The following is a 22,821-nucleotide window of genomic DNA, read 5'->3' as shown; positions in this document are numbered from 1 at the left end:
ACCGGGCAAACTGTTCCGCCGCGATTCCCGTCATTCCGTGATACATCGCTGCGGCACGCGTCTGATGACACAGCTACTACGACAAGCTCCTCTATTCGGGCGACAGCGAGTCGGCCTCGCGAGTTCCGGGGAACGCGAATTTCTCAGAAATTGTGGGGGACGAAACGGTGGCGAGGTTAATGGAATAATTTGAAAATCCAATGCGACAAAATTTATGCAATGACACATCGAGGTCTTTTGTTTCTATTCTGGTGGAATTCTTATTCTGAGAGCAAAATTGTTGCAAAATTTTACGGTATAACCTAAAATTGATATAAACGCGTGAAAAGCTCCATTCAACGGATTAAGAAAATAGTATACTTTTGGTAGAATAAAAGAATTTTGTGCCTAAAATGGAAGTTTGTGAAATATAAGACTGTATTGAATGTAAGAAATCAAAGAGAAGATAAATAAAGGTAGTTATTGGTTACCATTAAATAATTTTTAAGGTTATCATTGGTTCAACACGAAACTCGTTAAAAAATGATATAATTCATTAATATAATATCGATTATCGAAATCAACTTTCTATAGATAAAAATCGATTACAATTGGATTCTATCGTCCACGTTCCATCTATAGAGAAGTTTTGCTTACAATGGGAGCAGAAGCAACGAGCTCAGATTAGCGTGGGTATCATTATGAGATGATGCTAGTACCTCTATTATCTGTAGATCCATTGTTCGAATACTGTACCACCCGAATATTCTATTATTTGAACATTCTATTATTCAATGCAATACTCTTCTATTGGATAAGATGACACAGTTTGACTTACCAACTACGATTCACTTGAAAATACCAAGCATGCAATCTTTAAGATTTCATTCTTAAATCACTTACCTGAAACAAAAAAAAAAAAGATAATTAGAATTAGAATTAGTTGGAAATATATTAATACATATTTAAGAATAAAATTATACAAAATGAGCGAGAAAAATATTTTCTATTCCTAAATCTTATTTTTATAATTCTATTATTCTATTATTCTATTATTCTATAATCATGATAATCATGAATCTAATGCTGATTTGAAATTATAAATAGCAAAAAAATGGGAACAAATTCAGACCGTTCTGGCAATTATATATATTACATTTATATAATTATACACATTGTTAAGACATTCTATATTAACTCGATTTTCAAATCGGCTTCAAAACTTTTTATTTTTTTTATTCTACTTCGGTATAACTATTCGAAATATGCTCGTACATGTATATATATCGTATACACGTATACGCACGAAACTTTCACGAATTCATTTTCTTTCAATTTGTATCTATCATATTTCACGAATACCTAATTCTTCTCCTTCGCAGGAATTCAGGATCATTTAAATTTTTCGAAAGTTATCTATCTTCGATAAATTCTTACCTTTAAAAATTGACACATGATTAAAACGACGAAAGGACGAGACGATCGAAGAGACGCCGTTTGATAGGAGGTTATGTCGAAAGTTATAAAGCAGTTTGTCACAAAAAGGAAAACGACACAGGGCACGATTAACGAAATATGAACGAAAAAATGTATTATCACAATGAACGACACACTCGAAGATAATTAATACTGAATGTAAATGAGGAATTTACACGATGATACGGTTAATTTGCGACGTAATTACGCAACAATTATTCTAATACCGTTTTCCGGCACTGAATTTGAACGGATCACTTGTAAATGCAAATGGCGGCTGACGTCACGCCGATCATAGCCGAACGAAAAGTTCGGGTAAAATCGGACAAAGCCGTGGCGACGGACACACGCACACTTACACATATTTGCTGATTCTGCGAGTCATCGCGTTACGCGATATATCCTAGCTAAAAAGCTTACGAAAATTAATTTTTGTCCATATTTTACCAATAAAGAAAGTTTGGATTATAGCTTATTCAACTTCCAGATATGTTTCGCGTAAGTACAACACGAGTTAAAAACGTATTAATGCCAGCTCGGGCATAATTTTATTTCCTTTTTGTCTCCTTTCACATTCTTTAAAATCCATTCGCCGACTGACGACACAGCGTCTCCGGTGCACAATTCAAACGAAACCATTTGCATTGCACGCACGTAGGGAACGCAGGTGCATACGCAGAAACACGCGCGTGCATCCAAGCTACCGTGTTCCACTAGCTTGTACAACATTAGAGAGCGGAGTCCCACGATCTGTGCGATCCACACGATGCATTCCGCGTGACGCGTGCTTCTTCGAAAACAACAATCCGTTAACCGGAAACGCGCGATGATGCTCGGGATACTTACGCAAGTTTCGAGTATCGACTGGCATCGTGTACACCGGAGAATTTGTAATGCGTCGACCGTAAGAGGATTCGCAGTGTTCTGAATCCCATGTTAATAGGAATCGGGAGTTTCTCCGTTTCGCGTAGTTGTCGCTAATTTGTACCGTTCGATTATCGATTTCAATCGGATTTCAAGCTTATTGCCTGTTATTGTCCGTTGATCAACATTTCTAAATTTTCGTTAACAATGAAAGGTAGAATTAACACGTCGTGATGTGTTGTGAAAAAAATGTAAAGATCACGAGTTGAAATAATAATTAAAAAAAAAAAAAAAGGAAAAGAAATAGATGTTCTTCGTGTATATCGTTTATATAACTGTGTGAAACTTGCACGATTTCAACTTTTACCTTTACGTAGCATCTTATGCATAAAAACCATGATGGATCGTTCCAAATAATAATGAACGTACTAGAAAGTATTCATTTTAACCGTATATCACGGAAATGACATTTCTCATATCAGAAATAACCAACTAGACTAACAAGTAAGCAATTAAGGACACATGGATGATTATACGACTATATATACACGAATAAAACGTTCACTTTGTCGATAAGTTACCGTCGCAGTCACTTTTGATGCATACCGCGGAGTGATTATCAGATTTAATTCCTGTCTGCGTTCCATTAATATTAAATTGATTGTATATATTTGAAAGCTGCATAAAGTAATCTGAATTTACCTTAATTACCATTTAAATTTTATTTAATTTCCAATTTTTATATTTAAATAATTCTTCGTAAATCTTGATACGAATATTAACTTTCTAAATTTTTATCGATCATTACAAGTATAAAAAAAAAAAAGAATAGAACGCAAAATAAAAAAAGAATACGAATCGAAAATACAGTTTTCGAAATAAAATGTACGAGACAGTTATACCTTTCAGATTTACGTAATTCGAAAACACATTATAACGAATAAAATTGAATGAAATGCAAGCAAAGTATCGAGGTACAAGGAATCCGCTGCGAATGCGCACGGATCGTTTAAAAGTTGGAACCTGAACAACCCATTTTCTTCTTGAAAAGGGCAACGGCGGCCATTGGGTCGAAAGAAAAATATGTTTCGAAGGTGGACACGCGATATCGCTCCATCCATTAATGCTGTGCACGAGCACTCGGGTATAAGGCCGAGACAATATTGTGTTTTCTTTCGTGTACCTCATGCGGGTAATCACGACGACTCCTCTCTTTCCCCCTCCCCCCTCCGTGGCCGTTAGAGCGGCACAGAAGTTGGCGATCACGAGGCTCGATCAAAACGCCGAATATACGGGTGGAAAGTTGCGGTTTGCCTTGTACTGGGGAACACAGTTTCCTATTTAACTGAACTACCCCCGTTCAAGGGATTCTCCCGGTGACGCCGTCTGTATATCGATTCGATCCCCCTCCGAGAAACAACTATTGTCGAGCTTACTTCTCGACAAGATTTTTGCCCAATCCCTTCCAGAATTTCTCCATCTCCAAAATTCTCTTCTTTTGGATCCGCTTGGAACAAACTTTCGAAACCAATACCGATTTTATTAATCAAAACAGATTTTATTCACACCCGTGGAAAATTATAAAATGCATCGTATAATATATACGAGTAGTAAAAATTCTCATGAGGATCGATCGCGGACAAAATCGGCAAAATCGTCGGAGTGGATTGTCGACGGGAGTTGGCAACCCGCACTGGCTGCGGTCGAAACATCGACCGAAACGTAAACCTCGTCCGTGAAATTCAGCAACCGTGACGCACGGTTCCGTATCGATTTTCGCGTCACGGAAAATGCAGACGCACGTGCGACTCGAACGGGAGGATTGTCTTGGTGGGAGGAGGCGAGAGAAAGAGACAGGGGACGACAACGACGACGACGACGACGACGAGGAGGTGGAGGTGGAGGACTGGCGGAATCGATGCGAGCAGCGCGAATGATAATGGAGAAATTGCGGACGGGGAAAAGCGGACGGACGGAGATGAACATCGGGGCGAATGGACACACTGACAACCACGGGCGTGATCATCGTATTGTTCGATACGTACCTCAATTTTCCGTACTGTCTCATTCACCGCGCACTCTAATTACCCTCGAGGCTTACCCGCGTGCTTTTAACATCGATACACGGGGGGAGGGTGGCGCGCGTGGAGGGGGATAGGGGATAGGCGCGCGTGTGAGGGACGCGGAGGGACGAGGCGTGCACGAGGGCACGGCACGAGATAAGGTCGGGCGTAAATGGCAAATTTCACGGGAAATTTATGACGTTTCACGGTGGAGAGTAATTATCGTCAGATACACGATCGTTAACGGTTTATGAACTACCCGAAAGGGGTCAATGCCGCCAACTCGTAGTAGACGGATTACGCATACGCACGTGGTAATCCGAAACGAGTTTTTTTTCCCTCTTTCCAACAATTCGAATTTGTAATCTATCTTCACGCGTATTAATATTTCGAGCGTTTGAATTTTCAATTGAAGGTGTTGTATCTGTTAATTATTGATCAAACCGTGATTGATATCTCGCTCGCTCCTTTCCCTTACGAAAGTAAATCGATCTTCATTCCAGCCCACAAACTCCTATAATATTCCTTGAAGGAACATAATCGCTCTTTCACAATCTCGATCCACTCGATCACCCAATTACCGCTTTACACTCTCCCAAATAACCGACACCCTTCGATCCGGTCACGCATCTCCCTCTTACGAGACGCTTAATTACGATACCCTCGCTCGTTGGCCGAAAAATATTTTCCATCCCTCGAAAGCTCGACACAAGTTTCGATCGGACACTTTTCGAAAAGGGAGGGAACAATCGTTGCAATTTATGTACGCAGAGGGAAAGAGAGAGTATTTTTACGTCCACGTCCTCCCTGCGCCGCGTTATTAATTCCGTCGCCTCTTACGTCATCGATTCCCTACACGGAAACACACTCTCCTCCAGGTCCTCCCGTCCGAGGAGGGACGATGATAGCCGAGGAGGGAAAGTGGATAATGCGGAGATTGAGTTCAACTCGACTTACGTCCGCCGGAACTATTTGAAAACTACTTCGAACTGTCAGATTAACTGAAAGTATGTGGCGGCGGGGGATTTCGCCCGGGGGAGGGGGGGGAGGGCCCGACGGGGGTGTGCATTATTCATGGGGTTAAGCATTACGAATCTTCCTAGGGAGAATAATGCAAAGGCGTCCGCGCCGCGTAGCGGGCAGATTAACGGGAAACTTATTGCGCTCGGGCGAAAATGATAATTTTCCAGGGAACAGGAGGGAGGAACGTTTTCTTCTTCTTCTTCTTCTTCTTCTTCTTCTGTGTATTCTCTTCTTTATCCGTTTCTTCCTCCGTTGTACGCGTTTGTGGACAGTGTTTTGCAGACGCCGACGACGTGGAAATTCCGCCAGGAATGGAGAGGAGCGATTCCATGGAAATCGAGGTTTCTTGCGGAATGGAGGGATAAGAGGTTTCCCGGGGAACACGTAAGACGATGCAATTTCTTGCGAGTTTCTCGTCTTTAGCGAAGAAAAAAAATAAAAAGAATAATCAAAATCATCCAAAAATTTTCCATGGAATATTCTTATCTTAAATATTTCTCAGAAAAAATCCAGCGAATTTTACGTCTATATTTCTTTCCAACTCCTTCCTTTCGAATTTGAAAACTGGATGGAAGGTATATAAGGAGCCGATCTTAAGATTAGGAGAGGAAAAAGAATCCACGAAACGTATTGCACGCGTTAACGGAGGATAGATGAGAGTTGCGTGGGTGGAGAAGCGGGTGCGTGAAACAGGTGCGCACAGAGGGAATATGTAACGAGGTTGAGAGCCGAGCAGATTTTTCTTTTTAAAACTACAGCTGCTCCGATCTGAAATAAATTGCCCCTTGATAAACCGATAACTTTACCCGTGTTGCAAAACGAAATTTCAACTTTATCGTCGAACTTATTAAGATTGATCTTTCAACTAACATATATATATATATATATAAACCAATAATAATATACATTAATAATTTACGAAAATTTCTACTCACATTGCAAATTTAATTCTTCTCTCTTTCTTTCTCCCTTCAAAATCTCCCCTTCGAGAATATTCGCGACAATAATTACAACGCGTATTATACACGGTTAGCTGTAATATCGACGCGCAAGACATTCTCAACAACTGCCCCCAAGTGACCGTGTCCCCATTCCACCTCGAATATAGAGACTGGTGCAAAGGGCATAGCACGTAAGGAAGGTGTCGTGTATCGACGGGTCGGTCGAATTCTGTTTGCCCGACCTCAGGAAAGGGGAGGAGGAGCAGAGGAGGGAAAACAGAGGAACGCGGTGTACATGGAAGGGGGAAGAAAAGTAAGCGGGTAAGAGGGAAGCACCCCCAAGTACGAAATGTTTCCCTCTGTTGCGGCGGAATTTGCCTTCGAAAATATCGTTTAGATCGGCGGAAGGAGGGGAGGGTCTCGAACGAGCGGATGGATGGAAACAAGGAGAATGTGCGTGCGGAGGGGAGAGGGAAGAAGAAGAAGGGAGACGAGGAGGGGGTGGATCGGAGTGAAAGTGAGCAAGGAGGGGGAGACGCGAGGGGCGACCCTCGGGTCAGGTAACCCTGGATTGCCCATTTCCAGTTTACTGCTAATTCATTCAAATTGTATTTGTTCCCAAATATACATTCTATTCCCCGGCTTTCCTCCTCCCACTCGTTTCCTCCGCCAAGACGACTACTAGACACGCGTGTGTCTACTACGCAACCCTTCGCTCGCAGGAGTCTTCGTATGCGTTTTACGTGGAAAAGTAGTTGAGATGTATTTATCCGACGATAATTCGGTTTTACATTGTTTTATTTTTGTGGAGAATAATAAGAAGCGAGGGATATATATACGTTATTTTTCGTATTCGACTTTGGATAATTTTTGTTAGACTGATTTTTCGATCGAACCTCTTAAATTTTCAATATAATTTTTTAAATATAATACGACTAACTACTTCGAATTATAATATATATCAGGTTATGATATTTTATTGTGCTGATGCGAAAAAAGAAAAAGAAAAATAGTTTTCTAATAATTGTACGTATATTGGTGGCAAAATTTACACGTGTATCGAGAAGCCCTTTTCGACGAATCTCTTTTCTTTCTTTCTTTCTTTTTCGTTCTCACCCCTGATACCCGATCTCCTCCAGAGAATTCACGCGGCGAATATAGATTAAGTAATTTCGAGCGTGGCGCGAGATTCCGACGAATCGAGATCGTGACGTAGATCGAGGGTATCCGGTTTTCACGATCGATGCTTTCTTTCGAGATAACCTCGCGTGAAACTCACGCTCGCGACAGTAAGAATAATTACGTTTGCGAATATTCCACGAGAAATCGTGCCCTCCATCCCCCTTCTCGGATCGATAAAATTCATTCGTTCAAATTATATTCAACAACGACGAATTCATTCCATTATACTTTGTATACCTTTATTACTATACTATACTATATTATTATTATAAAATTCTATGGAATAAAGCGAATCTCCACTTGTAAATTCTATTTTCTCGTTTATCCAATCACGAACGTAAGAATAAATGGAGCAAATTATATTTTTACACATTTAAAATCTCTCTTCTTAAATAAAGGTGATCCAAGACCGATGTTTCGAAAACTCGGGAGAGGAACCAACCCCTTCCCTTCCTCCCCGAGAAAAAATTGGATCGATCGAAAGAATTAGCGCCCATTTAGCCTGATTCGAGGGGGATGGGAAGAAAAACGCGGTTGTAAATCCGGCCACGCGATGTGTCTCGCGATATTTCACGAGTGGGGTCGAGGGGAGGGGCGAGTTCCATTCCAGCGGGAAAAGTTGGCGGGAAAAGTTGGCTTCTTCCCCTCCCGCCCCTCGATCTCGCTTCTCACATAATTTATCTCTCACGATGATGCCTTCCGACCGCCAACTTTTCGCGAGGGGGAGGAAAATTAGCGCCCCTTCTGTTGACATTCCCCTTCATCCTTCCCTGTTGAGAAGAGAACAGCCTCCGTATCCGTGTCACGAATCGCCTTCGTCTTCTCTCTTTCGAATCAACAATTACCACCATCCTCGAATACAGCGGAAATTTAGGAGGAGGATGGTTCTCGTTCGAAGTTCGAGCGATGAGGATTCCTCCGAGCGTTGAGGAATTCGATGAGATCTTGGAGGGCATTGTTTTCGAAGGAAAGAAACCGTCATTTTTCTCGCGTCGGATCAAAATTTAAGGGAGGGAGGGTTTCGATGATATCGGGACGAAACGGATCTCGGCGGGATATCTCCAGATCTCCAATTTCAGATTTAACTTCTTTGAATTTGAATTTCTCGATATTTGTATATGAATATTGTTATCCGTGGGATTATACGGGATAGGGCAGCATCTTAGCCGCGATTTCGTTTCTATTGATATCGATTCGCCAAGAGGGGAGAGTCTAGTCGAAGCGAAATTTTTCTTTTTATCGATGGAGAGATGCCCGGTAAAATGGAACAACGATGTATACATATATATATGCGAGTCCAATATTAATACAAGAATTCAGATACGAGGAGGATCGTAAAAATTTATTCGAGTTCCGGCGAAAAGAAGCGGTCAGAAACTCGGATCGATTTCGAAACGTTTCAATTCAGAAGAAGAAAAAAAGAAAAGAGGAAACTAGGAATCAATTTCTCAAAATTACGGAGGGGGAGAAAATCACGGATATGGAAGAACCCTGATATAAAAAATTATCAAAGTTCAACAAACCGTGCACAACGTCCCCTTAAAATCGGTCAGATTTCGAGGGGAAACGCGTAATTTAACATACGTTTACGGTTTCGATCCTGTATCAATTTTCCCTTCCAATTTTCGATCCCTTTATCATCGTTAAATTTCACTATCAACCCTCCCTCCCTCCCACGGATAGTTTTTCTTCTTTTCCTCCCCTCAGGTTTCCAAATCTCGACCCACGCGGCCCGAATTTTATTATTATCATCCCCCCCTTTCCCTCGAATTTCCACGTTTCCGTGGAATGGAACGGTGAAATTTACAACGGATTTGCCGGCGGAATCTCATCAGTGTGTTCTCTCTCTCTCTCCCATATTATCGGAATATAATACAAAAGAAAACTAATAACGAGAAACTGAGAGGAGGAGAAGAAAAAGAAGGTAAAGGAAGAAGGAATAGAGAGAGAGAGAGATTCCAAAACGAAACGATTCCTTTATATTCGTGAATGGAGGAGAAGAGGAAAGACTTCGCGATAGGAGGGGAATGGGAAAAATTCGCGATTCCCAAGTGTTCCCCGTATCGGTAAGCTCGATCGATGGCAAGTCATCGGGATTCAGTTAGCATAACAATACTCTCTCTCTCCTCGACACAATTCTCTACTCTCTCTCTCTCTCTATCCGGGTTCTTTGGATGGGTCGGCTTGCCACAGGGGGACGGCGTGGAATCAATCAGAGGCACGTTCGACGTCGACCGAGAACCGAGCCGCGAAACCGCGTGACAATCGATATTTCACTTCACCTATAGCTGTACACCCGAGGCATAGGTAACCGAGATCCGGTTGGAAGGGAACCGGTAGACGCCCTCCTCCCCTCCCTTCAGCGCGATACATATGTAATCCCCGATCGGTGGAAAACGTAGCAAAGACGCTTCGGGCGGAATAAGATTTGGACCGAGGAGTGGCAATCGATGTCGAGGACCCGGCGGAACGAATATTCGAGGGGCGTGTTTTTATAGTATTACCTCGAAACGTTATTACGCTCCCTTCTCCTTCTTTTCCTTGAACTTGAAATGCAACAACGAAGGGAGAATAATCTTAGAGAGTCGAGCAATTTCGCCAAGTTGGATTTCTTTTTTTTTTTTCTTCCTTATTCGAAATTCAAACTCATCGTTACACGTCGTTACGGGGGAAAATCGGGGGATATCTGAATATTCATAAGTCACACCCCTTTCCCCTTCAGGGGAGAGATCCCCAAAAAGGATGATAAATCGCCCTTTCGAAGTTAAACACAGTGTGCGAATGATACAGCTGTTGGCAGGGGACGGAAGGAGAGAGGGGAGAAGAGTGTAATCGCAAAGAGTGTAAGCATCTTAACAAGGGAGAGGAAAGTGTACGCTCGCGAGAGGGAACAATGGGAGAGAGGGAACACACGAAGACGAACAACAAGCTTGGAGAGGTTGGAGAGGAACAAAGAAAAACTGGGAGAAGGAGAGAGGAACTGGAAGGAAGAAATGAACTACACTCGTAGAAGAGAATAGATGCGTAAGAATAAGAATAAGAAGAGGAGGAAGAATAAAGGTTCGCATGGTTTACATGGCAGGTCTACGAGCACCTCGAATGTTCCCTGCCCTCTTCCGGATTTATGGATTTCATTATTGTTGGCTGGTCGTGGTCGGTTACACCGGGACTGACTAGGACCACCGCCACGTTCCGGAGGGGAAGCTCTGTCTAAACTTAAACTTGCCGCCCGTTTGCATTTTATGAGCAAGTTGCTACATGCCCATAAGAATCCCAAGAGCCGAACCGGGCATCCATACATCCAACTTGTCGGCCACCCACCGTGTCCTCCTCCCCGACGGAAGGTAACGTCGAACCACCCGTTACAACCGAGCGTGTAACCCTGAATTACGCGAAAGAAAAGTCTCCAACTCTTTTCCATCCCCTCGAGCAACTGTTCTTTGCTCCCTCTCTTTCTTTAACGATTTAATCTTGTCATTGATACATTTATTTATCCATCACACGATGCAAAGTCCGGCCAAGTTGGGAAAGTGAAATTTTCGAGGCACGAAGGAGGAGGCCGGTCGAAGGAGGGATCGGATAACTATATATACGTATATATATATATACCGGGCGTCGATAAAATATTAACCAGGTCTCCGCGAGACGCCGCGGAATTTCATTACGCAAATTCCAGGCGCGAGCTTCCTCGAAAAGAATCGTGAAATAATTTACACCTCGGGATCCTCGCGACGACACGTCCTCGCGCGCGCAACCGTCCTTCTTCCCGACCTGACGCGGCAATCCGCTAGGAGACAATAATACCGGGGGCAAAATTGAGTCGGTATAGATGTTGGAATATGCGAACGAGCCGGAGCCAGAGTGCACTGTTCAATAATTCAGCAGCGATGCTAGGATCTTCTCCTCTCTCTCTCCGCCATTTTCTCCCCCTCTTTCCACCGATTTCAACCGATTCCTCCTTCTTCTTCGTTCCCTTCTTCTACTTGTGATGGTCCCCCAGGTTTTCTTATCGGTCGCGTGCCCACCAAGTGAAATAAATAAATATATCCAGGTTCTCCGCCATATCGAGATCCATTATTGATATTGTGATTTTTGCACGAATGATTCTTGGAATAGAAGTTGAAAAAAAATCGAAAATTCCAATGCTTTGGATGTCAATGTTATGTTATTGAACATCATTGAACGTGTAATTTTTAAAAATCCGAAAAGATTTTTATCATTTTAATTTTCCCAGGCTTTTTAACAAATTCGTCGAAAATGTTGGTTACTCGTTATTCCGTGTATTGGATTTTGAAGCGGAATGGTAAAAACCGTGCTTTCAACGAATCATCTCGAAGAGCCCTCTTCGTTTTAATTGATTGTTATTTCGAACGTTTTCGAAATCAGCAATTAGTTGTCGCGGACTAATTAACTAATAGTTTGGAATTTCTCGCGTAATAACACAGCGCATCGGTAATTTGGCGCGCAACTCTGTTTGCAACAATTTCTCGATTAACAAATTGCGTGCACGGTTCGCAAGATACGTTCAGCGCATGTGTACATCGCGGCGAGAACGAGTTCGACGTAATAAATTTCAATTTTCTATTTAATATAATTTTACAGGGAAATTTAAATGATTATTATCGCCGGGCGTTAAGAGCGTGAGTAAAATTTATTATGCCCGTTTAAAACTTTATTCGTATTAATTGGGGAAAAAACGGAGGGAGGGAACGTGACGAATCGTTCTTCATCGGATGATGATTATAAAAATCTAAATTGAATTGAAACGGAGAAATTATTTTTAGAAAGCTTCGTTCATCGAAAAATAATCAAAATTGCATCTTGACGGATAAATATTTTCGATCGATTTCGAGAAAAATATCGGTTGAAAATAGCGGTTGAGCTATAAATATGAAAGTTTGAAACGGGACACGTTTAAGAAATGAACTTTCGTCCAACGGCTTATCGGCCAAATTGTGCCACTTGTTTGACGAAACCAATGTTTGACGAAAACTTCGTGGAACTGCCACTTCAAGAGTTTGATGAAGATAGATAGTTGAGTTGGATAAGCAAGATTGGAGAACTAATGAAAGTCAAATCGCTTTAGCGTAGAACGATCCGTAAAACGATGTAACGAGTTTTAGCCGAGCGATACGCTCGCTTGAAAAAGAAAAAAAAAACGTGTTTCATTTTCTTTAAAACGTTCCTTCGCGCGAAAAACCGTACGAAAAAATTTTCCATCGAGTTTATCGTCCTGTTCGACGAGTCCAATGATAAAAATTGAAATCTCCGATTTCCAACTATTTCTATTCGAATTAATTCAATCTAATTACATGATAAAAATAATATCGATGATGCTTCTTTTATTCGTTTTAAAATTAAAATTCGCGCCTCTCCTTTCTTCCTTCTTTACCCATGATCCTGTTTCATCAGGATAATGGAATAAGTACACACGTTAATTACTAATTATATATGTATTCGGGCTAAATTAAGTAACACGAGACAATGTGCCACTGTAAAACAGTAGAAACAGCGTAAAGCCTTAGAAATTACTTCTTAATATAATCTCGTACTACTTGAAAATAAATTTACGTTCGATATTTTTATGTAAAACGAATATTATACGTTTTCTATCTCTCACCACTTATCGCGATTAATCCTTCGATCAATCCTCTACATAATGAAATTCCACTTTGCTTACCTGCAACAGAAAAAGGAAACGAGAATAATTAATAACGATTTCCTGCCAATAAAACAAATATAAACTAATTCAAAATTATTCTCCTTATCTATACAAATATGAATGTTAAATGGAATCGTATTTCGAGTTAATTTGTATATATATAGAAAAAAGGACTAGATCAAGAATTAATAACGATTTCCTGTGAATAAAAGAAATAAAAACTAATTCTCCTTATCTATACAAATATGAATATTAAATGGAATCATATTTTGAGTTAATTTACACATATATAGAAAATAGATATATAGAAAAAAGGATCAAGAATAATTAATAACGATTTGCTGCGAATAAAACAAATAAAAACTAATTCAAAATTATTCTCCTTATCTATACAAATATGAATGTTAAATGGAATCATATTTCGAGTTAATTTGTACATATATAGAAAAAAGGACTGGATCAAGAACAATTAATAACGATTTTCTGCGAATAAAACAAATAAAAATTAATTCAAAATTTTTCTCCTTATCTATATAAATATGAATGTTAATTGGAATTATATTTCGAGTTAATTTATACATATATAGAAAATAGATATATCGAAAAAAGGATCAAGAACAATTAATAACAATTTGCTGTGAATAAAAACTAATTCAAAATTTTTCTCTTTATCTTATTCTATACAAATGTAAAATGAATATTAAATTATATTTCGAGTTAATTTGTACATATATAGAAAAAAGGACTAGATCAAAAATTAATAACGATTTGCTGCGAATAAAACAAATAAAAACCAATTCAAAATTATTCTTCTTATCTTATTCTATACAAATGTAAAATGAATATTAAATGGAATTATATTTCGAGTTAATTTATAGATATATAGAAAAAAGGACTGGATCAAGAACAATTAATAATGATTTGCTGCGAATAAAACAAATAAAAACTAATTCAAAATTATTCTCTTTATCTATACAAATATGAATATTAAATGGAATCATATTTCAAGTTAATTTATACATATATAGAAAAAAGGACTGGATCAAGAACAATTAATAACGATTTTCTGCGAATAAAACAAATATAAACTAATTCAAAATTATTCTCCTTATCTATACAAATATAAATATTAAATGGAATTATATTTTGAGTTAATTTATACATATATAGAAAATAGATATATAGAAAAAAGAACTGGATTAAATCGTTTGAAAAGCAAAATGAGATTCCATTGTAAAAAAACTTTAAACCGAATGTTAACCATCGTGTTCTGCGATCACGGGGAGGGGGGTTGCAAACGAGAAACAACCGTCCCGTCAACGATAAATTTTTCCATCGTGCAACGCGAGAGGGGTACGCGATGAAACGCGTCAAGCTTTCAGAATGGCGAGAACATGGGAAAATTCACGCGCGATTACGAGAAATCCGATGGAATTATTTTAACCAGGGTAACGAGTTGGCGGCCGCGTTTAATTGCGAGCCGAGAAATTTTGTCTCTCCGCTCTCCGGGATGAGACGCTCTTATGCGCGAAAGATTTATTATGGAAGGATATGAGCGGCTTTTGAAAGTCGCGATTAACGAGCGACGTTAATCCTTGATGTAATTCTTCGAACCAGCTATCCTCTCCTCTCCCTCAAGGGCCAAACAATATTCTATGGAAGAAGAAACGTTTAAGCAAGAAAATAAGTAAAGGTTTTCTGAACGATGAAACGTTTAGAAATTCCGATTTCGTCGAGAAATTAAATCGTTCGAAAGGTCATCACGCGTATACATCGAAGGATAAATCGGAAAGGTTAGAACCGTAGAAATTGTATATATTGTTCGAGATACGGACCCAATAAACTTTCAGTCTTATGTAGATCCATCAACTGTTCTTTAAATAAGTTTCACATCGTCGATCTCTAAATAGAAATCTTAAATATATATGTATATATGCACGTATACTTCGATGGAATTCATTGCAAGTTAATTAAATTTCGAAGAATTAATAAAATAATTCTTTGAAGGAAAGTGGATTAGGTCAGATAATTACACGATATTTCACACAAGAAATTTATGAATTCTCTTAATCAAATATATATATATATATATATATATATATATATATATATATATATATATATATATATATATATATATATATACACGCTGTACAACAAAGTCTGTATAATTTCAATAGGAAATTTTACAATTTTTCAATCGCATAACGTAAGGTTACGACGAACGGTTGTTTAAAATTGGCGCGCGATTAAAATGGAGGACGGCGGTCGAAAGTCATTGGTAAATTATAATCGAAATTGTGGACGGCCGTGTAAAATATTGTTGCAACATATCGTGTTTCAAATTGAAATCCAATCGAAAACATAATGTTAGAGAGATGTCAAATTTATCGGCTACAATAGCTTTACCATATTGAAATCGATTAAACGTGTCGTGTTACGCTCTCAAAATCAAATTTACATCGGGATTAAATTCGCATCAAATGCAAAATTCATCGTCGGGATATCGTGGCTTTTCTTAAAATTAAATACGATTTATCGAATTACGATCTCTCGGGAGAGGTCGATCGGATCGATCGAATCATGGGATCGGTATCAGAGGTCGTCCCGAGCCGCAACGCGATCTCTGATACAGGCAGGTTTGAATATTGCATGAAAGGATGCCATCTAAACCACTCTGGAAGGACTGGCCAAGGTACCACGGGAGCTAACCTGATTTCACAGTGTTTAGCTTGCAAATAACAAACACATAGGGATGAACGATTAATTAACATTCGTCCTGATGTCGGGAAAATCCTCGTTTTCATCTAATTGCTCGTTAACGTGGCGTAAAGTCTGGCTTTAACGTCTTTCGTCAATAATGATAGTTCTTTGTATCATTTAATCATTGATTTCAATAATTTTATTCCTAATCCAAAGTAACTAGCCATCTAAAAAAAACTTTTAATAAATTTAACCAAATAATCAGTCGATAAAACAGACTTAACCTAATCTCCAAACGTTCTAAAAATAAAATTTCATTCAAGTCAGGAAAATCTAATCGTTTGTTAACACGGTGCAGAGAGCTTGAGAGCTTTAATGTTTTCTGCCAATAGCGAAAATTCTTTGATTTCGATAATTCTGTGTTAATCCATGTAAATAATTAGTCTTCTAAAAAGACTCTTACGATAATAAACTAATCAAATAACCGGATCGATAAAACAGACCCAACTTAATCCAAGAAACGTTCCAAGTATAAAATTTTATTCGATCTTAATCATCTTCCTCTCTTAAAATAAAATCTTGAATTCGAAAACGTCCGATCATTTCTTCTGTACAGCAGTCTCTCAGACCTCTTCGAGACTACCTTCGTCGTTTTCTCGGATGTAGACACTCGGTAAGAAAAAGCGAGTCCCCAAAAAGAGGGAAAAAGGGCGAGGGTGTCGTCGCTTGTACCCTTGTTACGATCGATCTGTCGGGGTTTCTCGTTTATTTCAACGGACTTGAGCAACTTTAACCGGCAAAATCTATTCCTGTACGTGGTGCACATAAATAAGAAAGTTGCGCGGAAGTTAAAAACTCGAAGGCGAGGCTCGGCTGGATTTATCACCTCGAGGGCAGGAAGGAAGGGGTGGCTGCCGCTAGCCCGACCGACCGAGGGACGAAAACGAAAGGTGTTGGGCGCACGGGCCCCCGTGTTTTTGTTTATCGCCTTCGCCAACGTCAAACGCCTCCCCCTTCCCCCGCCGCTCGATTCTGAGTTACGGGACGATTTACAAAACCAATAAACCGGAGGTCTGATGGGTTTCCAATTTTCTTGCACGACTAGTGTCTCTGATTTACGCCGACTTCGAGGAAAGTAAGAAATTAGGAAATTTCTCTCTCTCTTTCTCTCTTTTTCAAAGAGAATGGATGGAAGAACGATCGAAAGGAATTTAACGAGTTGAGCAAACGGTGGTAGCGAGTGGATATTCATTTATGATCCGACTTTTCTTGCCAAAGTTTTTGAATAATTGTTTTAATCGAGGAAGAGACATCGTAGTATTCTTTTAACGTGACTGTGCAAAGGTATAGTTTTCAAAATAATGAAAAAAAAAAAAGAAAAAACAAATCCAATATATAATAATAAAGTGAAAACAAAAAAAGTCTGAGAGAGAGAAAAATAAATATTAGAAAAAGAAGAAAACGGGCGAAAGGAGCGAAAAGTAAAAAGTATAAATTCTACGAAAGGTGGATCGATGAAAAGCATCGAGATACATTCCTCCCCATTTTAATGTCAAATATTTGGTAATGAATATCGTGGCGGTAGATCGAAACAGACAGAATAATATAGGGAACAAGCTTTAATACCGCTGATTGGAAATTTTGATCGTTGAATGGCCGGTCTATCCGGCCGATGATTTCTCCATGAAACCCATCCCTCCCAACCCATCCATGTTCAAATCTCGGTTTACCACCGTGAACACGGAATATTAGCCAGGGAAATCCACGTTGAAAACTGCAGACAGTTATACCTTGTAAAAATTCCCTTTGTGTGTGTATCTTTTTTTTTTTTTCTTTTTTTTTTACGTTATTTTTACCCGTTGCCTTCCATAATTTACGTTGAGTTCCTTGATACCCTTCCGTCACTTTTAACCGTCGTTCCACTTTAATACAAAAATGAAATACAATAACAACATTGGATACGAATATACGGAAATGATTTATTTCAAAATCTAATTATATAACGATAATGATAAAATTTAAAGAATTAGAGGAAGAACAGGTAAATAATTTTTCTTAAGAAAAAAAAAAAGGAAAAACTTTGGATCCTTTAAAAATAATTAATATAAAAATGAAATACAATAACAATATGGGATACGAATATACGGAAATGATTTATTTCAAAATCTAATTATATAACGATAAAATTTAAAGAATTAGAAAGACACGTGGAAATAATTTTTCTTAAGAAAAAAACTTTGGATTTTCTAAAAATAATTAATATAAAAATGAAATACAATAACAACATGGGATACGAATATACGGAAATGATTTATTTCAAAATCTAATTATATAACGATAATGATAAAATTTAAAGAATTAGAAAGACACGTGGAAATAATTTTTCTTAAGAAAAAAAAAAAAAAAAAAAAGAAAAAACTTCCTTTAAAAGTAATTAATATAAAAATGAAATACAATAACAACATTGGATATGAATATACGGAAACGATTTATTTCAAAATCTAATTATATAATGATAAAATTTAAAGAATTAGAGTGACACGTGAAAATAATTTTTTTTAAGGAAAAAAAAAAAAAAAAGAAAAAACTTTGGATCCTTTAAAAATAATTAATATAAAAATGAAATACAATAACAATATGGGATACGAATGTACGGAAATGATTTATTTCAAAATCTAATTATATAACGATAATGATAAAATTTAAAGAATTAGAGGAAGAACAGATAAATAATTTTTCTTAAGAAAAAAAAAAAGAAAAAACTTTGGATTCTTTAAAAATAATTAATATAAAAATGAAATACAATAACAACATGGGATACGAATATACGGAAATTTGTTCGTAAAATCGAAACGATTTATTTCAAAATTTAATTATATAACGATAATGATAAAATTTAAAGAATTAGAGGAAGAACAGATAAATAATTTTTCTTAAGAAAAAAAAAAAAGAAAAAAACTTTGGATTTAAAAATAATTCTTCTCGAGATCGATTTCAATATGGAGATGCATCGTGTATATTTGGATTGATCGAAATATAACGTGTACACGTAACAACGCGAAACAAAGTCCAACAGAGTAGTGGAGAAGCTTTCTACTTTTCTCCGGAGAGTCAATGAGTCAGAAAGGTGAACGTTCTAAATTGTACGGATCGTGGCTGCAGGAATAAAACGTTGAACTTTCACTGATATTATGCTCTCATTACAGAGGGAAATTCGCATCCGCGTGTTTAGACGAGTCTGTATCAATTTTTTTCCTTTCTTTCTTTTTCTTTTTCGAGAGGAAGTCGAGAAAGTTTCGTTCCCAAGCGAAGTTCGCTCATCCAACGTGCAACGATGTTACGTACGATTTCGAATACGAATTTTGCTTTGAAAAAAAATTGCACGAACAATCATATTTTTATTTCGAATTTCATTACATCGGGGAAAAAAAAATGTAATAGCACAGCGATAAACAACGTCGTAACAATTTAAATCGCCTTTTGTGATCGATAATTATTCAAAAATCACGGGGAAACCGTTTCACCGCACGTGAATCGATATTCCATCATTTTTTGATCATGACACGCAGTACGTACAACAGTTTCGAAAATAAAATTCCATCATTTTGCATTGTAGTCTCGAATACAATTTTCAAATAATGATTGCCATTTGATTCGCGGATGAAACGTAAACGGTTGCTCATACGAGCCGATTAATTTTTCATTATAAATCAATGAATACGCTTTCTTTTTCATCGAATAACAGAAATAAGAAAAGTACTGAAAGAAAAAAAATGTGTCGAGCAACGAATTTATTCTTTTGCCATATTTTAACTATAATCTATCTCTATCTATATAACTTTAATATTCGATAAAGTACAATCTTGTTTGATCAAAATTTCAAGATTGAACAGAGAGGGACACTATTATCAAGAAATAAAAGAAAAATTCGTATCCATTAAAAAATAATCGAAACACAACATTCTCGAGTAAGCTAAAAAATAATAATAATAATAACATCAACCATGTTGGTTTTCTTTCCATGGGAAAAAAAATAAAAAAAGATCGTTCTTCCGCCATCGACGAATCGAACGAAATCGTCGTCGATTCGAAAGAATCGAAGTCGAATTCGAATGATTAGAAAACGATTGGGACGTGCTTCGAATATCCCGAACGGATGATTTTATTTTTAATAAAAAAAAAAAAAAAAAAAGAAAAAATACTGCAAACGTGTCTTCGACGCGGTAGAAAGATTTTCACCGTTCGGACAACTTCGGGTATACGTGATGTGGGAAAAATTTTGAGCCAAGATGAAAAAAATTCAATGCGACCAAATACGTATTTCTTTCGTTTTCTTCGCCGGAACAATACTTGAAAAATATCGATTACGATAATCTCTCTTTTTAATTTTTCCTCGAACGAGAAGTTTCCCCGCGTGGAAAAATGAAATTACGTAAAAATTATTTAGGTTACGTCGAGGATAGAGTAGAGGAAATGAAACTTGAAACGAATCATCGTACCGTGATTCAAACGCACACCTCTACGTACAATTCGTTACGGATGTATTACGCTCGCTGCTTTGAACTGCATCATCAACCGCGTATGTTATATAATAAAATAATAATAACAATCCGTCTTGTTGTTGCGACGTAAACGAAAGCCTGTTTTATCGGCTTAAAATAGACAAAGGTCGAAACGAAATATCTCCTCCAATTCTTCGAGACTCGAGATTCGCGAAACAAGGAAATTTTATACCCGATATAAAAATCATTTCTGAAAAAAATCTTCCAAATAAATTACAAATACGTTAGTGTTATTATTAAATTGGATGGAAATATTCCATCGAAACGCGTTTACTCTCGCTGTTTCGAAGCACGAAAAATAACATCAGTCGAAGACGAATAACGTGTCTACGATTAGATCTCGTCTGTTGCTCAAAATCCTGAAAAGGAGGGCGAGTAAATGACAACACGACAACTCGTTCCAACGCGATTGCAAACGGAAACCGGTTCTTCTCCGCGTAATAATTTCGATCCGAGGGAAGAGAATTAAAAATGGCAGCGAATCCTCCGCCTAAGCGATAAAAAATTGCATGGAAAATAATCGAGTATTATATTTAATAAATTAATAAAAAAAACGAGAATCACGCCGAATATGAATACGATGGTTCGTCGACAGAGATATTCCGTTCGATTAATAGTGCGAAATTGCAGGGATAGATTTGCGAAAGTAAGAGAACAGAAGTGGTAATGGAACAGCGATTGGCTAATAGATTGGTTATATACGAAAGGTTAATAGATCGCTTATCTCTCTGTGGTTTTACAGTTACGAAATTGCGATTTTATTGTTGCGCGAGGGGGGGATCGAGCGGTAATCATCGATCAAGCCAAGTACAATTTTTCAACAAAGGGATATTAATCATTGTTGTGCATTTTTGAACGAATAATACGAGTCACGTGTCGCGTGCGTCTTTTATCAATGATCCAAACGACCCTCCCCTTCTCTCTCTCTCTCTTTCCTTCTCCCTTTCGGTTACAAAGAGTCGAGATCGCTTCGTCGACCAACAATACCTATCTCTTTTATCGAAGGGAAGAAGAAGATTATCTGAAAGTCTACCGACTTTCCACCCAACCCCGACTCGTAATTACGAGAACTAATCTCCTGTCAGGCGTCCCGAAATACCCGCCGCGTCATACAACGAATTATCGTCGAGTAACACCGGCGATCGTTAAACATCAACGTTACAACATTTTGCTCGAACGATAAATAATCTGGGGGAGATTCGAATGTAACGATTTTGAAGAAAGAAGGATCGAAGGCTGGATTCAAAGCCGACCCAAATTCAAATCTCTCTCTCTCTCCACGGCTCTTTGAGATATTTTTGCGTAGAATTGAACCTTGGCCAAGTAGAATTGAAATTCTAGACCGCGTATCTCAAAACTGAAATAGCTGAGAACGAGTGCACGCACGATAACTCGAAATTTCTACAAATTTTCAATAATCTTAGGTCTACAATCCTACAATCTTAATATCTTCGAACGAATCGACTCAAATTCCACGAATCTCTAAACTTAGATTCCACTTTTCGATCGGCGCATTTTCCTGGAACAGTTCAGCAAAAAGAGACAAGGGACAGAGAGAGAGAGAGAGAGGCAAGGATCGACGGACAGATTCGACAAACGGGGAGAGGCCAACAAGAGAGAGAGAGAGAGAGAGTACATTTTTATTTCTTCCGTTTTGGTTCACGGTAGAACGGACAACGAACAAATGGCCGGGTACGCGTACGCGCGCGACTTCCACCCGAATTGGCAAGCGAATACTTCGCAGCGAATGCAGATTTCGCGAATCATTTGTCAATCGAGCCCTGGCTGGCCCCGGCTGCCCGCTTCTGGGCCGAGGGGACACTTTAATCGACCATCATTTACTATCGTCTCTCTATTCCGCTCTTTTTCTCGCGTTTCTTTTCTCTCTCTCTTCGTTCTCCACTCCCCGATCTCGATGCGTTTCTCCATCCATCCATCCATCCATTCTCCTCCTCCTCCTCCTCCTCCTCCCTTTTTTCCCCTCCAGAGTGTAGGCAGGGTGTCACGATTAAAACGCCATCTGTTGATAGTCGCTACTTTCGCCCCTCTCTCTGCTTTCTTTCCTCCTCGCCCCCTTTTTTTCGCATTTTCCTTTCAGAGTACGTACATATATATATACACACACGTATCGTATAATACACGCTGTTCCAATTGGAAATTGATATTCGAATCGATCGGCGAACGATAGGTTAGTTAGACGAGGCTGTTTTTTCCCTTTTTTTGCTGCCGCACGGTGGATAAGTGGACGGTGGTGGAATTTGCGGAGGGGAGGGTTGGGTCGTCGAGTTTTGATCGAGTTTCCAAGAGTTCGGGCAAGTTTTTCCTTGTATTCGCCCTGCCCGCCATTTTATAGCTGTTGTGAATAT

At 38.6% G+C, this 22,821-nt stretch overlaps 1 protein-coding gene across 14 annotated transcripts in view; it reads right to left on the bottom strand.

The window, feature by feature from the left end:
• The window catches only part of LOC410758 (mRNA decay activator protein ZFP36L3), a 445,131-nt gene that overhangs the window by 227,769 nt on the left and 194,541 nt on the right, over positions 1-22,821 (bottom strand). The window contains exon 1 of one of the 14 annotated variants that reach the window (XM_026439010.1): positions 1,417-2,265. The exons of the other annotated variants lie outside the window; for them this stretch is intronic. Coding sequence (XP_026294795.1) covers positions 1,417-1,434 — 18 coding nt within the window. The 5' untranslated portion in view covers positions 1,435-2,265. Of the gene's footprint in view, positions 1-1,416; positions 2,266-22,821 lie in introns of those variants that run through there. 14 annotated transcript variants of the gene reach the window in all.

Source organism: Apis mellifera, linkage group LG1 (genome assembly GCF_003254395.2).
Source record: "Apis mellifera strain DH4 linkage group LG1, Amel_HAv3.1, whole genome shotgun sequence".
Classification (NCBI taxonomy): Eukaryota; Metazoa; Arthropoda; class Insecta; order Hymenoptera; family Apidae; genus Apis; species Apis mellifera.
The sequence above is the reverse complement of the archived record's forward strand: the minus strand, read 5'-3'. Positions and strand labels throughout refer to the sequence as shown.